The sequence below is a fragment of the Anguilla rostrata genome, chromosome 5, assembly GCF_018555375.3.
Source record: "Anguilla rostrata isolate EN2019 chromosome 5, ASM1855537v3, whole genome shotgun sequence".
Classification (NCBI taxonomy): domain Eukaryota; kingdom Metazoa; phylum Chordata; class Actinopteri; order Anguilliformes; family Anguillidae; genus Anguilla; species Anguilla rostrata.
The window spans coordinates 9,996,215-10,010,490 of NC_057937.1; the positions used below are offsets into that span (position 1 = coordinate 9,996,215).

The following is a 14,276-nucleotide window of genomic DNA, read 5'->3' on the forward strand; positions in this document are numbered from 1 at the left end:
ACACACACACACACACATACACGCACACACCAATAAAACGGAATTAGCAAAGATGACAACACAGCAAAATGTGGCGATTCAGCCACGGGTTCTGTGTGAAATGACGTCTGCATGTGACCAATGCAAGAAAAAGCGAAAATAAAGAGCACACGGGTGCAAGACTTTGCAGAGAGATAAACAGTGACTTGCACCCTATCCAATTTCTCTTCTTCAAAACACACCACAGATGGCCTGGAGCTCGGTCTCAGGCCCATGACAAAACATGCCTTTTCTTTTTCATTCCACATACATTATGAATTAGTCACATAAATTAATGAAAGCACTTATTTATGTCATGTTTATTTATGCTTCAGGATTGTCACTTGACTCCATTTGCCCTCCTGAAATGCAATACCTCCTCTCCCCCAAAAAGAAAAAAAGGGAAGCAGAACCGGCTAATTAAATGCCAGCGCTATCAGTTGAATGGCCTTTGTTTCGGCAATAATCTATAGCAAACACCAGAAAGGTGGCATGCTGGGAGCTTTCCTTCACTAGGCCGTCCCTGTAATAATTGCAGGATAATGGCACCCATTCCAAAATGTACTTTTACGAGAGGCAATCAACTCTAGTCTTCAAAGCAGAATCTTTTTTTTTTTTTGGCAAACTAAACACACGTACCACAGCATGCATTCTTTCACCGTGGTGTGTTTGGTCTGCCAAGTCAACCGAAGGGGTTGTGAAGTCCTTTAAAAAAACACAGAAGCTTGATTCGTAACAGCAAAAAAAAAAAAGTTAGATAATTCCCGCTGGCTATCAGTCAAACAGGGGCGCTTTTAATTTGAAGCCAGCTCTGGCACCGCTGCTCCCAGTACTTCCCACATCACTTTTGCTGCCCGTCTGTGCCTCTCTGATCAATACCTGTGATGCCACGACCAGCCGGGAGCTCGGTTTTCTTTTTTTTCCCCAACCAGGTGCACTCAGCCCCCTACAAAAAAAGGCCTCATTGGTCCTGTTCCCCACCTGCTCCCAGTGCACCTTCCCTCTCACCTCTCTGAGCAGTCCAGCCAGGGAGTCTCCCTCAGAGCCCAAAGGTTTGAACGGAAGACGCGTTCGGGTAAACGCCTGTGCTTTACGCTTTAACATGTACCCAGACCCTGGGCTGGACACGGGTTTGCTGGGGAAGTGTTCATGTTTTGTCTGGATTCTCACCAATGGATAAACGCAGAGATTAAAGGCCTTAAATGGGGCCTGACCTGTACATGAATTATTCAGCCAAACTGGGATTCTTCATCATGTTTCTATTCATCTCCAGGGAAATAAAATATGGCCTGGTATACAAAAAAATAAATGAAATAAACTGGTAAGAAATTTAGAAATTTTATTTATTTAAAAAAAAAAAGGTACATCCACGACTACAGCATAATTGAATGCTGACACCGGTAGTAAAAGAGGTACGAGAACACACGAAAGTAATCATCTCATGGCATAGCTTTTCAATACAACCTTTTTTAAAAGTGTAATTTTATGACCCTAACCCCCCCCCGTCCCCACCCCGGTCCCCCCAGCTCACTCTGTGCTAGTTTAAGCCATCGTAGCATGACGGAAAGGCCAGATGCACACCTGGTATCGCTATCTCGCCGTGGGCCTTGCGCTGTTGCCCGAGGAAGCCGGAGTGTTTCTCTGTAAACACGGGCCGCTTTTGTCTCTGATGAGCGTGAGTAAGCGCGCCGGTGATAGCGCATCCACGCTAAACAAAGGGACGAAGGTCACCAATGTCACACCGGGGAGCCGGGGTCACCATCACTGTCAGACGGGGGAAGAGCCTGATCGCTTCAGCCGCCAGTGATGTCACCGGTTGCCATTTGCTCGCCAGACGTTCTTCGATGGCGCTTTTCCTTAATTGGCGGAAACGGTTCCTTCTGATACGCTCCCTCAAAGGCAGATTACGCTGAGCTTTTGTGTTCTCGTTTATTTAAAAAAAATAAAAAAGGAAAAACTAACGCAATTTACGGAGGGAAGTTATCTATTGTACTCCATGTCGGTTGGCTTTGCTGATACTGCATCCGCGGAACCAGTAATTCCCACAAAGGATAACATCCTCCCCGATCTCTGTGTTAGCCCCAAAAGCTGAGATTCACATTAAGACCAAAACAAAAGGACGGAAAAATGCTACGTCTACCTTATTTCAAATCTTCAAAGTCTGTGACTCAATTAGGCCAATACCTCCTTTCAAAGCAATGGCCTACCTTTGTTCCTTGAATGCAGGGCTATTGCAGAGATCTTTTGACAAGCCATTGAAAGAGATGTACAACCAGACAAGATAACATTATTAACTTGTCTTCAATGGAATTACCCCCCTTCATACTGTCAATATGCAACACTGGAAATAAATGCAACTGGAAAAAGGGCCACTGCACATCAATAGACTCTCTACTTCAGCTGCTGAGGGCTCTAGGAATTTTCCATAAATTTGTAAATTCAGTTCACAGTTTCTTCAGGAACTAAATGCACGCCCTGGTCAAATTATTCCGCTCGATGGTACAGTGGTTTCAGCCTTGTCTTTGCATCCCACAAAGCCCCTGGTTCTATTGTTTATTTGCAAAATGCTTAATTCATTTTTTTTTTTTTACCCTTTGCGCATGTAAACACAGAATATGTCTGCAATGCATTTGTAGATACAATCGTCTGCTAATTGGAGCCTTTACATATGCTTGGCCCCCATTATTGCTGTTTGCGACTATATGTATTAATTCATTTATTTACTGTAGAAAAAAAAGAAGAACAGAAAAAAAGCAGAACAGGCTAATTAAAATGCCAGTGCTATCAATTGGATGGCAAACACAAAGGAGAAGAAAAAGAAGAAGAATAAGAAGAAAGGAATCGTTATTTTCAGCAGCAGCAAGTGACTCTTTCCAGGCATGTAGGAAAAGCCACTGATTATACTTTCCTTTGCACGTACGTGTATTTTCCCCCTTATGCACAGGAAATCAAATGAATGCTGTACCCTAATTAAAGAGTTCAGAGACCATCACAGAGCAGTGCGACGGTTGGATGACCCAGATGGAACTGATTGGTTGTGAGGAAAGAGGTGCTTACCTCTGCAGAGATCACTGAGTATGACTCTGTCTCACCCTTGAACCTCATACTGTGTAGCTGTCTCATAAATAATCTCCTCCTTCTCTCTCTCATTCTCTCTCCATCCCTGCATTTCTCTGTCAGATCTCATCATCCTGTCAGCACTTAAGATTGGATAATAGCTTAATTGAAGCCCAAATTCTTTTAAACTACTTATGTACTTATCTTCTATTAAATTAATGATTAAATTAAGAGTTTGGGACAGCATCCCATATTGGGGGGGGGGGGAAGGGGGGAAGGGGGGGGGGGTGGCAACATGTCAACCTGTCAACTCTTATAGTTAAATTAAAAATCCTTTATAGGGCTTGATATCTTTTCCTTTATTGGGTTTGAACTGATTGTAAGGAAATCTTAGACACAAGGAATCTAGAATCTAGAAATGTTACGATACCTATCAGACGGGTCTATTAAATGGACAGAGAGACAGAGAGAGGGAGGCTGGGATCGAGTGTTTGCAGCTGGGGGCTTAAGCCATCGACGAGCCAAAGACACAACTTGGCAGAAATAAGAGTTCACATGGACACTGACCCCGACATTGATCTGTGAGGATGGCCGGTTTTAGGCAAAGCTGGTTGAGATGTTTACTGAATTTTGCTTGTTGCTTACACGTACTTAAAAATGTAATTAAGCACAGGCCATCGGCATCTCAAAGCAACTGCGAGTCAACTTGACGCCGGCGGTCAAGAACGTCGGACAGGAGACCACCTACAGGGCTAAAGAGCAAAACAAGATGCGAAAGCGTAAGCATCGTAAGTCACTCCGGGTGAGGCTCCCGCAGAAGCGCGATGAGCTGCGTCTGGCAGGATGGAACAATGGCATTCCAATTGTGTTCTGACCAATGAGGATTAATGCGGGAAGCATGAGGCTTACAAACGAGGGGGGGGGGGATGACACAGCTGACCAAATCCCTCCAGCTGGGAAACGGATTTGCTGTACAGTGTACACAGCAACAGGCAAAGCGAGAGAGAGAGAGAGAGAGAGAGAGACAGACAGACAGAGAGAGAGAGCGAGAGACAATGAGAGAGAAATTAGCGACAGTAAGAACTGTAGAATGCGTGAGAGAGCCAAATTCGATTCAATTTTGGGTTCTGTCACTGTGACCTGGAGTGGCTTTGATTTTCGAGGGCCCCCGTCATGCATTTCTGAGTTTGGTTAGTCGTCCCATCCTGTTGCCCACGAGGAGGGCCCCTGGGCCACCTCCAGTCGGTTAAACTTCTCTTAGAACGTGTACGCTTGGAGCCTTAAGGATACTTGCCGAAGAAACCAAGAACACTGGCTGTAGCGTTGTCATTTTAATATTTCACCAAGAAGGGAGAATTCATTTAAATTCATTCCGTACCGCTCCTCAAAACCGAAGAAAACTTTGAAGGATACGAAGTATTCAGAATTTCTCCTGGGTTAACTTAGGAGTTTTAGTGCGGCAGGGGTTTCTAAAGTTAACATTCTACACGCGATTCAGATTTTTTTCTTTTTCAATAAATAAAATAAAATAAAATAAAATAAATATGACATTCACGTCACACGATAGCAATATTTTCCAAAGTCTGCAAACACCACAGTACCCCCTGTTGTGTGGGTACAATGTAAACAGAGTCTTAGACAGATGTCTGAGTTACAATAGCACCATAATTTCACTGCGCTCAGGGGTCCAAGCTAAATTTCTAAACGAAGAGCATCTTTCCATGTCCCCAAATAACAGTATAGATGGCGGTGTGTGCTTGTTTTATAAACAACATCATTTTTTATGGATTACTGATGTTTTCCCCACCATTCTGAAAGATGAATAAACAAACCGTATAATTCATCTTGCACAAAATACTGGTATATCCAAAACAATGGGATTTCCAAGAAAAACCTATTCTTTTTTTTCCCATTTACCAATACAGCATTATGTTTACAGTCTTCATATTACCTTTATATGATTAAAGGATTATATTATATCACTGTAATTTCACAACTCACTGAACACCCCCAAAATCTGTTGTAGGTGGGACTTAAGAGAGGTGCTATGGTAATCATATGACAACACTTAATAATTCATCATTAGGAGATTAAGGCATCTAAATACCTGTAATTTGGATGGTAGGAGACACACAGGTTACAGTAGCCACGGCTCGAAAGTAAAGCAATAAGTTATTTTTCTTATCCGATTTATTCATTACTGCAAGTCTTGGATATGTTTTATATTTTGGGCAAAAATATACCAAAACAAAACACCCTATATTCTTGACTTATACAATAAAAAAAAAGGTTTTCATTGAAATTATTATTATGAAGCCAATCAATAACAAGCTGACAAAATCTACAGGAAATGACATCATTTGCAGTTTACGGCATAAAAAGCAGAATATACCATTATGAACCTTCCTCTTAAAAAAGGACAAAAGGATGAGATGGGGGGGTTTGGGGGGTGGGGGGTGGTTACCCCTGCTCACAGTATCACGCGTGATGCACGACTTCTCGACAGGATTGGTTCTTTAGCACGCGGTGTATATTGCGAGAATAAAATTATTATTTTTTTAAATCGTTGGGGAGGGGGAGGAACCGCAGAGATAAAAGCCACAGTGGGGTTCCGCGCTAACAAGACCCCGAATCGTCAAAGCCCTCCAGACACGTCCCGGCTGACTCCCGAGGAGGCGCACATCAGAGTTTTCGGGAGGATCAGTGGCGACGCGGCGCGGCGCGCTCTTCTGACACGACGCAATTCAGAGGAATTACAGGAAGCCGCCTTCGCGCGCTCCGCGACAACATGGCTGAAAGTAACCCGGGCAACGGGGTGCCATTTTGAAGCGGTCCTACGCACAACAACATTATACATATTTATTTGTTGGCTTGTTTTTTTTTTTTTTTTTTATTCAAATGGATGGCTGTGCCAAAAAAGAAAAAAGAAAAAGAAAAACTCACTGAATATTTCACAGAATGAAACATTAAGGGGAGGTGTTCGATGGGGAATGGAACTGGCAGAGGATTCTGTGTTTTTACTTTTGACAAAAGGCAGCGGATCGCGCCCTTTGTGCTCGGCGGACGGGTGCCCCTGCACACGGGGACGTGAAAAGGAAGAGCGTGCGGTCAGAGCTCCCTCCTTTGATTCGCCACCTCCGGCTCCCCCAGGATGGCTGAAGATCTGCACCGACCTCGTCGAGCTGTTGTGGTGGCAGCAGGGCAATGTTCATCCCTGTCTCAAATGTCCTCCCCCCCCCCCACCTTCAAAAGCTCACCCACTTTGCGCACGGCTGCCTCCCTCCAATCCCCCCCCCCCCGCCCCACCTCACCAGAGGCGCACTGGACTCGGGTGACCTGAATTTCCTGTCTCTATTACTGCAATCTAAAACCAAGGAACGATTGGCAGCAACACTCCACATGTGATTTACAGCAGCGTTTCGATTCTCCATTGTGCTTTTCTTTCTCTTTTCTTTTTTCTTTTTTAAAGGAAAAGTTCACCGGCGTGGTAGGGAAACTGCTCTTGGAAAGCCTCTGCCCTGAACTTTAAAGGACGTATTTGAGTGCAAGAAATAGCATTAACTCTTAGGCAGTGCTTACTGCAGATGATCAGGGCTTTCCAACACCTTTCTGAAAAAATCTAATACAAGATACAGTAACACAGTCACTGGGGCTATGTTAATGTTAAAATGTCCAAAACCTGTAAACAAATTAAATTAAATGTTTGAACATCTTTAAATGTAAAAAAACATTTCACTTCACTGTTTCTTTTATGAATGCTCTCTATAAACTTAGACTTGATATTAAAATTTGCTCGAAAGTATTAATGCTATTTCGCTTTCTGCACCTAATACATGTTGAGTAAAAACCTTAAATTATACACAGAAACTTCACAGCCACCTGCCTGTCAGTGAATCTAACATTTCTCAGAACTCTAAACCGCAATATTGCCTGCAGTGATTCCATTCACCTAAAGAGTTAAACTGAACATCCTTGCAATTATAAATCCAAACCAAATGTAGCAGAATAAAATAAAAAATAACAACTAGATATTAAGAAATGTGTTTGTTACTACAACATTGCCCTTCCTCCCTTAGGGCATTTCAGCTAATGATCTGGAATATGTTGGCTTCAGAGCATCGTAAAGTCAGTGTTTTTATAAATTCAGATCATAATTGCTCCAAATTAAAAAAAAAAATAAAAATGCAAATTCAGCAGTCTCTTCCTCTGCACATCACTAATTAAGACAAAACAATGCTAATTTCACTTATTTAATAAGGGGCTTTTTTTAAGGTCATTTAATTTACAGACAACACCTGTATGCAGTTTTCTGTGCAGAATGCACCCACCGCACATCAGGACGGAACCAGCCGAAAGCACAAAGACAATTACTCAAACCACGGAAAGCGAACTGAAGTAAAAATGAATCCGGTTTTTGGTAAGGTATACAGCTGTTTATGTTACTGTAAATGGTTACACAGGTAGACCACACTCAGTTAACTCCAAATGCCTATACTGTATGACCCGTTCTGTACAAATACTGAGAGAAAACCCATAAAACACTCCAGCACCCTGTAAGACCTTGGAGGTGGATGAACAAATCCTACTTCCAAAAAAATATTTCCAGACACGTCAAATTTCAAAAACGCACACCAAAATGAAGGGCGCGGGCACGTGAACGCACTTTAAACGCGGCAAAAACGTGGTGTAAAAAAAAAAAAGTCTCTACCTCGCCCTACTCTCACAACAGTTCAAAACCCGCACGTCTCCTCTGGTTGCAGGAGTGCGATTTGCACTTCAAACCGCCGCGCTCCGTTAATCAGCCATTGTGCGTGCTCCTTCAACCGTCTCCGCACTCCCTAACGTCTCGGAGGAGTCTCGGAGCTGGGGGGGGGGCTCACAAAGCCATCTTTGATTACGCCGCGGCCCCTGGGGGCAGGGGGGGCGGGGGCAACTTTATCAAAACCGCCTCACATCCTTGTGGGGGAACAGGTGACTCCACCGTGTGTGGAGTTCGCCTTTTATTCTTCAGAGCGCGGCCGTCGAAGCCCCGATTAATTCCCTTAAAGGGGCGTGGCACGTCAACGGACCTGTCTGCCCACGAAAGCATTTCGGGGGGGAAACCGCCGCGACCAATCAGGGGGCTCCGCACAAACAAGGGGGAGGGGCTGGCTCGACCTGCCAGGCGGCAAGAAAACATTTCCAGCAGATCTTTGGCCTTTCATTTTTTCAATTTTTTTCTGGGTACCGGTTTTCCTAAGTCTGACACGGTGGACAAAACAAATCCCGTTTAACGGCCCAACCCCGGACGTGCGGACCGGCCGGAGGACGGGACGAGACGGGACGAGACGGCGGAAAGCGGGAGAAGGGGGGGGCGGGCAGGGGACTCACCGTTCTCGCTGTCGGACTTGTTGTCGTGCTCCGTGTCGGTCAGGGTGAGGGCGGAGTTGGAGCGGCTGGACAGGCAGGAGCTGCGGGCCGACTTGACGCCGCGGCCCCAGAGGCGCACCGCGTGCTCGGGCGACATCACGCCCTCGTTCTCGGCGTCGCGGTGCGGGAGGCCCATCTCCGTGCAGAAGGCCAGGCCGCGGCGCGCGGCCGGCTCGCATATCCCCAGCTGCCGCAGGTTAAAGTTCTGCCCCGCTGGAGCGCAGGAGGGAGGAGCCGAAAAACAGAGAGAGAGAGAGAGCGACGGGGCGGAGGGTCAATAGCGCCGTCCCACAAATAAGCGCTTCTGTTATTTCTTATTGATTTCCTATCAGAGCCCCGCTCTAAGAATTCAGTTTAACTTCACATCGGGCCAAATAAACAACCAATCAGCCCCCTGGTCACTCTGTGGTGTCACAAAACAACAGAAAAAGGTATTAATCTTTTAAAAAACATTTTTTTTTTTACCAAGTCTGTGACTCACTCTGTGTTTAACCATGAAAAGAGATTCCAGTTTGCAGCTTCATGCTTCCCCACAATGACTCCTGTTTTTTTATTTTTTTTGTTTTGTTTTTTTAATGAAGCGGCCCCTCTTTGCAAGCTAGCCACTCGGGTCTGTTTTCTTAGCTTTCTGTGGGGAACCATAAACAGCCCTGGGGTGAAGGAGTGACCTGTAAACCTGGCAGGTAAATTGGGGGAATTCTGCTCAGCAAGCACTGAACGCTGAAAAGAACCCGGGTTACCAAAAGAAAGGAGCAGGAAACTGATATGGCGGCTGTTGCTGGGGGGGGCTGACACCGTGTACCGAAAGCATTGTTTCTGCAAACAGCGCGTGGAGTGAACTGTAGCTTCCACAAACATTTAAATAACTGCAGACCTAAGGACATATTATTAAAACAAACTGAGAGAAACAGCGGAACAGTAATTAAAATGTTTTGAAGTGAGAAACTGAATTGCGTTGCTGAATTGAATCTTCACTCATCTCTCATCGCACACAGCAAAACCAAAATGAAAGCGGTGATAACAGACCTCAAAGCTAAAATTTCAACAAAAACCAGGCTTCAGAAGACGCCATATTTGTCTGTAAAATTCCTTGATAAATGCAATAAAAGATACACATTTTAGCAAAAAAAAATTTGTTGCTTAGATAGCATATTCTTATTCATTCAGAATGAAACAAAAAAAAATACTGACAGAAAAAGTGACAAAATCTTATTTTCTTTTCTATATTAAAACTTGGATTTTTTGGAATGCGACTTGTTCCTTCTCATCCCTTCACGGCGACGCCCTCCGATGATTCGGGAGGGGAACGGGTCGGCCCGCGCGCCCCTCAGAAACATCCGGCGCTGGGAGGAGCGCCTCTCTCCGACACGGCGACTCCGAGGCTCCGCGGATACTGTGTTAGTGCTGGCGGAGAGCTGGGCTCGGGGGCCCCGTTAAACGGAGCCGTCCGTCAGGCCGGGAGGGGAGGGTCCGCCCTGTGGACTGACAGCCTTCCTCCACCTCCCCGAGGGGGGGGGGGGCGCGGTGGCCAATTGGAGCCCGTGGACCTGCACTGGCGAAGTCCAGATTACATCTTTTTGGATGCTTTCAGAATTCCCGGTACAACCTACAGAAGTGCTTTTTTTTTTTTTGATTGAATAATAGTTTAATAATAGTTTAATTTAATAATTTAAGAATAATTTAATAGTTTTAATACGATTTTTAAAATTAGTTTTTTTGAATAATAGTTTAATCGTTTTAATAACATTTTCCTTAGACTGTGACTATAAATTCATAGAAAGCACGCAATATGTCATGCCTAGATTGGCTAAATGGCCCCGTTATCCTCATCAAATATTCATGTGTTCTATTACAGTATTAGAGTATACAGGAGAATATCAATAATTTTATGTAGTTTGTCGATTGACTCATTTTCGTTGGATCCCCATTTCCGCACGTTCTCTTGTTGCAGCACGGTTACCAGTTTTCCGCCCCGGTTGGTCCCCCTCTGAAACTGTTCGGGAGGAAATGAGAATTTGGATTATGACTGAAATCACTATGGGGCCCTTGATGTCTCTCACGGAGCCTACTGGAATATCAATATCAGTGAGTCGCTCTCATCGGGGAATAATCTGGTGCAGATGGTGGTGAATATGTCTGCGCCATTTTATGGCCGCTTTCTGTAGCCGGGATAATAACCGAGGCTGTTCTAATCTGCTTGCCGATTTCCAGACCCGTCTCTGCGCTTTCGACGTGTATACTCAATTCAGAGCCAAAAAAAATAAAAATAAAAATCAATAAATACAAAAATAACAGGAGAACGGACAATGGCTTTCGCAATCAAACGATGATGTCGTATCACCACAATTATTTGTTTCATTCTGACGGTGATGGTTATTATTATGATGGATGATTATTATAATTATTGTTTTTCTACAGGGGAATTGGTGGCAAGATATTTTACAAAAATGTAATCTTAAAAATAAATATGCTAAAATATAATTCATATTATAGTAACATTGATACAATTTAATTATATATATAGTACATGCACTGAATAACAAATACCTATGTATTCATTCGTCTTGAAACATTAAAAAAGATATGTAATTGTATGCATGCTAATTAGGGGTATTCCTAATAAATGAAATGTAGCAAACAACAGCAGAATATTATTTTTTTAATTGCATTTGAAATTGGGTTGCTAATGATAATGAGAATATTATACGGAATGAAAAGTCCCACGTTAAATCAACTAGATTTAAAACAGCGCATTTGATCCTTTTTGGAATTATATAAAACTGATAAAAACTTAAAATGAAGCAGAGCATTTTATTGTGCGTATGACTAATACACTGACACAGAAACACTATGTTTAAAATGCTACAAATGCATCTAAACATAATAAAAGAAAAATTATTTTAAAAGAAATTAAGCTTTTACATTTCTGTTTCACAGTCTACCAAGCAAAAACAAAATTAGCAGAACAAATAAAACAATATTATATATATATATATATATATATATAGATATATACAAGCAAGAAAAATAATTTTGAAAAATAGGATATTATGGCTTAATGCAAAAACAGAACAAGAGATCTTTAATTTTACGAAATCTTCAATTATTTCTGAAGCCAGTAGAATATTCTGCACACAGCCAATATTAGCTTATTTTCCTGTGGAGAATTTCAAAACATCCAATTAAAACTGCTTCCATGTATTATTCATTCACTTCATTCTCTTCCCTCAACAGTTACAGACTTCATGCAAACTGTCTACTTTCTCCAGATGTGTAATACCTCTAATCTTAAACTGTAATCCAGGCTGTTATTGCCTACGTCCCTTGAAAATAATGGCTCTATTACCGCAATAAGTATTTCCTGCTTGAAGTATGGAGGCAAACCAAGGAGCACACACACCGAACAAGCCTGAAAGAGAACATTTTTATTACAGGTCCGTTCCTCCACATGAACTACAGGCTCTCGTCTGTCACTTAATTGTTTTTCCGAGGTCTGTTTGGTCAATCTATCCAAAAAGTGGAGACACAAAGCCTCGTGTTATTTGGGGGTGGGAGGTGGGGGGGATTATGTTTTATTACAGTTTAGGGGATCAAAATTAGAGTTCTGTAACAGAATGAAGCACAGCCTCAAATTCTATACTGGTTAAGTAGGGTAGATTTAAAAGACCTTAAAATCAGTTTTTAATTAGAGTTCTCTGTATTTTTATATATATATATATTTCATATTGTCCACACAGCTGCTAAGGGCTAGGAGAAAATTTATACTCTTTAAACAACCATAATCACTCTTTCCGTTCAGAGAGATCTCCTGTATTTGTATTAAGCACAAGCTTTTCTGTCCTGTCATTTTAGTAAAATACTGAAGAATGATTAAGTGAAGAAATACTGAGATTGTTATATGATGTGTTGCTTATTTTATTTTTGAAGTTGTTGAAACTAAATTCTTAAAAAGTAAAATGATTAAAATTTTAAATCAAAATTATATTTTAAAGTGTCAGAGTTCAGCTGATATACATTTCATATTTCACCACACCAATAAAGCCTGCTAGGCCAACTAGAACTTTTTCTTAAAGGCCAATAAAAATACAATATGAATTACATTTATGTATTCCATAGAATTGGCGTGATATTTACTTCCTTTACCTTATCCCCTGAATAATTAACTCTACCTTCTCCCAAAACACTGTGCATTTATTTGTTTGGCAAATGAGTGAACAAAATGTATACTTATGACAAACAAACAATAAAAGAAAGCATTTTACCTGAAAAAAGAAGGATTTCCTTCCAATGACATGCAAAGATAGTGATTACATTTTATTTAAAACTTAACAATGTTCATTAACTTAAAATGAACACCAATTAACACACAACGAAAATTCTCATAAGTCACCATGCTTATATAAACATATAAAGTCACTAAATAGACCAGGGAGCGGCTTAATGTAACATTTTATTACTACATTATCGAAATCTAATATTAAAATATGAAACTTGAACTGCCATTTCAATCTTTGAACATTGTTGTCATAGCGGGTTGTTTTACACTAAATCACGCAAACGTGACATCTGTTATTCACTTGTTAATTACAATATAAATTAATGTAATTGCATACATTGAGCACATAATGCAACTGTATTTATTAAATCTCTTAATTGACAAGGCATTAACGAGTAGATTTGTAATATTTTCTAAAATACCACAATAGTTTAGTGTACCGCTTAGAAAAACTTTTAAAGGAATAAATAAGCACCACGTGTCTTGAGAAACAGTGTAGTAGCGCAAGGCCATGCCTTCGCGTAGAGATAAAGAGCTTAAGTCTACCTCTTATTCTAAGCCTCACTGGCCTACTTAAAGGGCCCCACTTCATTGAGAGGACCACTCACGTGCTTTAATTTGATACTGTTCCCACCAGCCTCCGGCCCTCCATCTACTCTACCTGTTGCTCATCGAGTCCTGCTTAAATTAGCCATGGCTACGCTAACCGGATAAATGAATGAAGCGTAGTGACATCATCTTTCAGATTTAATTAGCAAAAATGAGAAAATATTTTCCCAATTTTAAACATGCCACACACACACACACACAGAGGATATGAATTATATATTACATGTTTAAATATATAATGATTGTTTAATGTCTGGGCAAAACCAAACTCCAGTAGACAGGGTGTATGATGGGGAATGGGGTGTTTAATCCTTTAGAAGAATTGGTTTTTTGGAATTTATTTAATTTAATTTATTTTTTTAATTTCCAAGTTCTAGAACCCTAGCAGTGATTGTTACATCAGCATTAGAATGCTCAGTCAGGAACATTCTAACCCCTCGTCTGTGATCCTGCACCATAGAGGGTTAAGGGCGAGGCCGCCCGGCTCTGGACTGACCTGGCCTGGCGTACTCGTCGGCCTCCCTGTGGACGGTGTCCTTCACTCGGCTGCCGTAGAGCAGGCGGGAGGAGTCGTGGTCGAAGGCCTTGAGCGTCTCGCTGGAGCTGTAGGACTTCTGCGTGGGCACGCGGCACTCCTCGCTCTCGCCCGAGGAGCTGGTGTAGCGCCGCTCCCGGTCCCGCCTCCCCTTGGTCAGCGAGCAGTAGGGCCGGCGTTCCTTCACATCCATGCTGCGCGCATCGCCGGGTCCAGGAAGGCGCGGGGCGGGGTCTCGGGGCGTCGGCGCTGCAGGCTCCGCCCGGTCTCCGGCTGCTCAGGGACTACCTGGTCAAACGGAAGAGCGGGAGGACCCGCGGTCAGACGCCGCTAATCTGGGCTCTTCATCTTCGAGGGCCCCGCAAATCCCCA

At 42.6% G+C, this 14,276-nt stretch overlaps 1 protein-coding gene across 20 annotated transcripts in view; it reads right to left on the minus strand.

The window, feature by feature from the left end:
- tenm3 (teneurin transmembrane protein 3) overlaps window positions 1-14,276 on the minus strand; it is a 484,477-nt gene that overhangs the window by 174,022 nt on the left and 296,179 nt on the right. For all 20 annotated transcript variants that reach the window (XM_064335073.1, XM_064335078.1, XM_064335072.1 and 17 more), the window contains 2 exons: window positions 13,866-14,192; window positions 8,446-8,697 (listed from right to left, as the gene is read on the minus strand). In XM_064335073.1, the coding sequence (XP_064191143.1) occupies window positions 8,446-8,697; window positions 13,866-14,097 (484 nt within the window). In that variant the 5' untranslated portion in view covers window positions 14,098-14,192. The remainder of the gene's footprint in view (window positions 1-8,445; window positions 8,698-13,865; window positions 14,193-14,276) is intronic.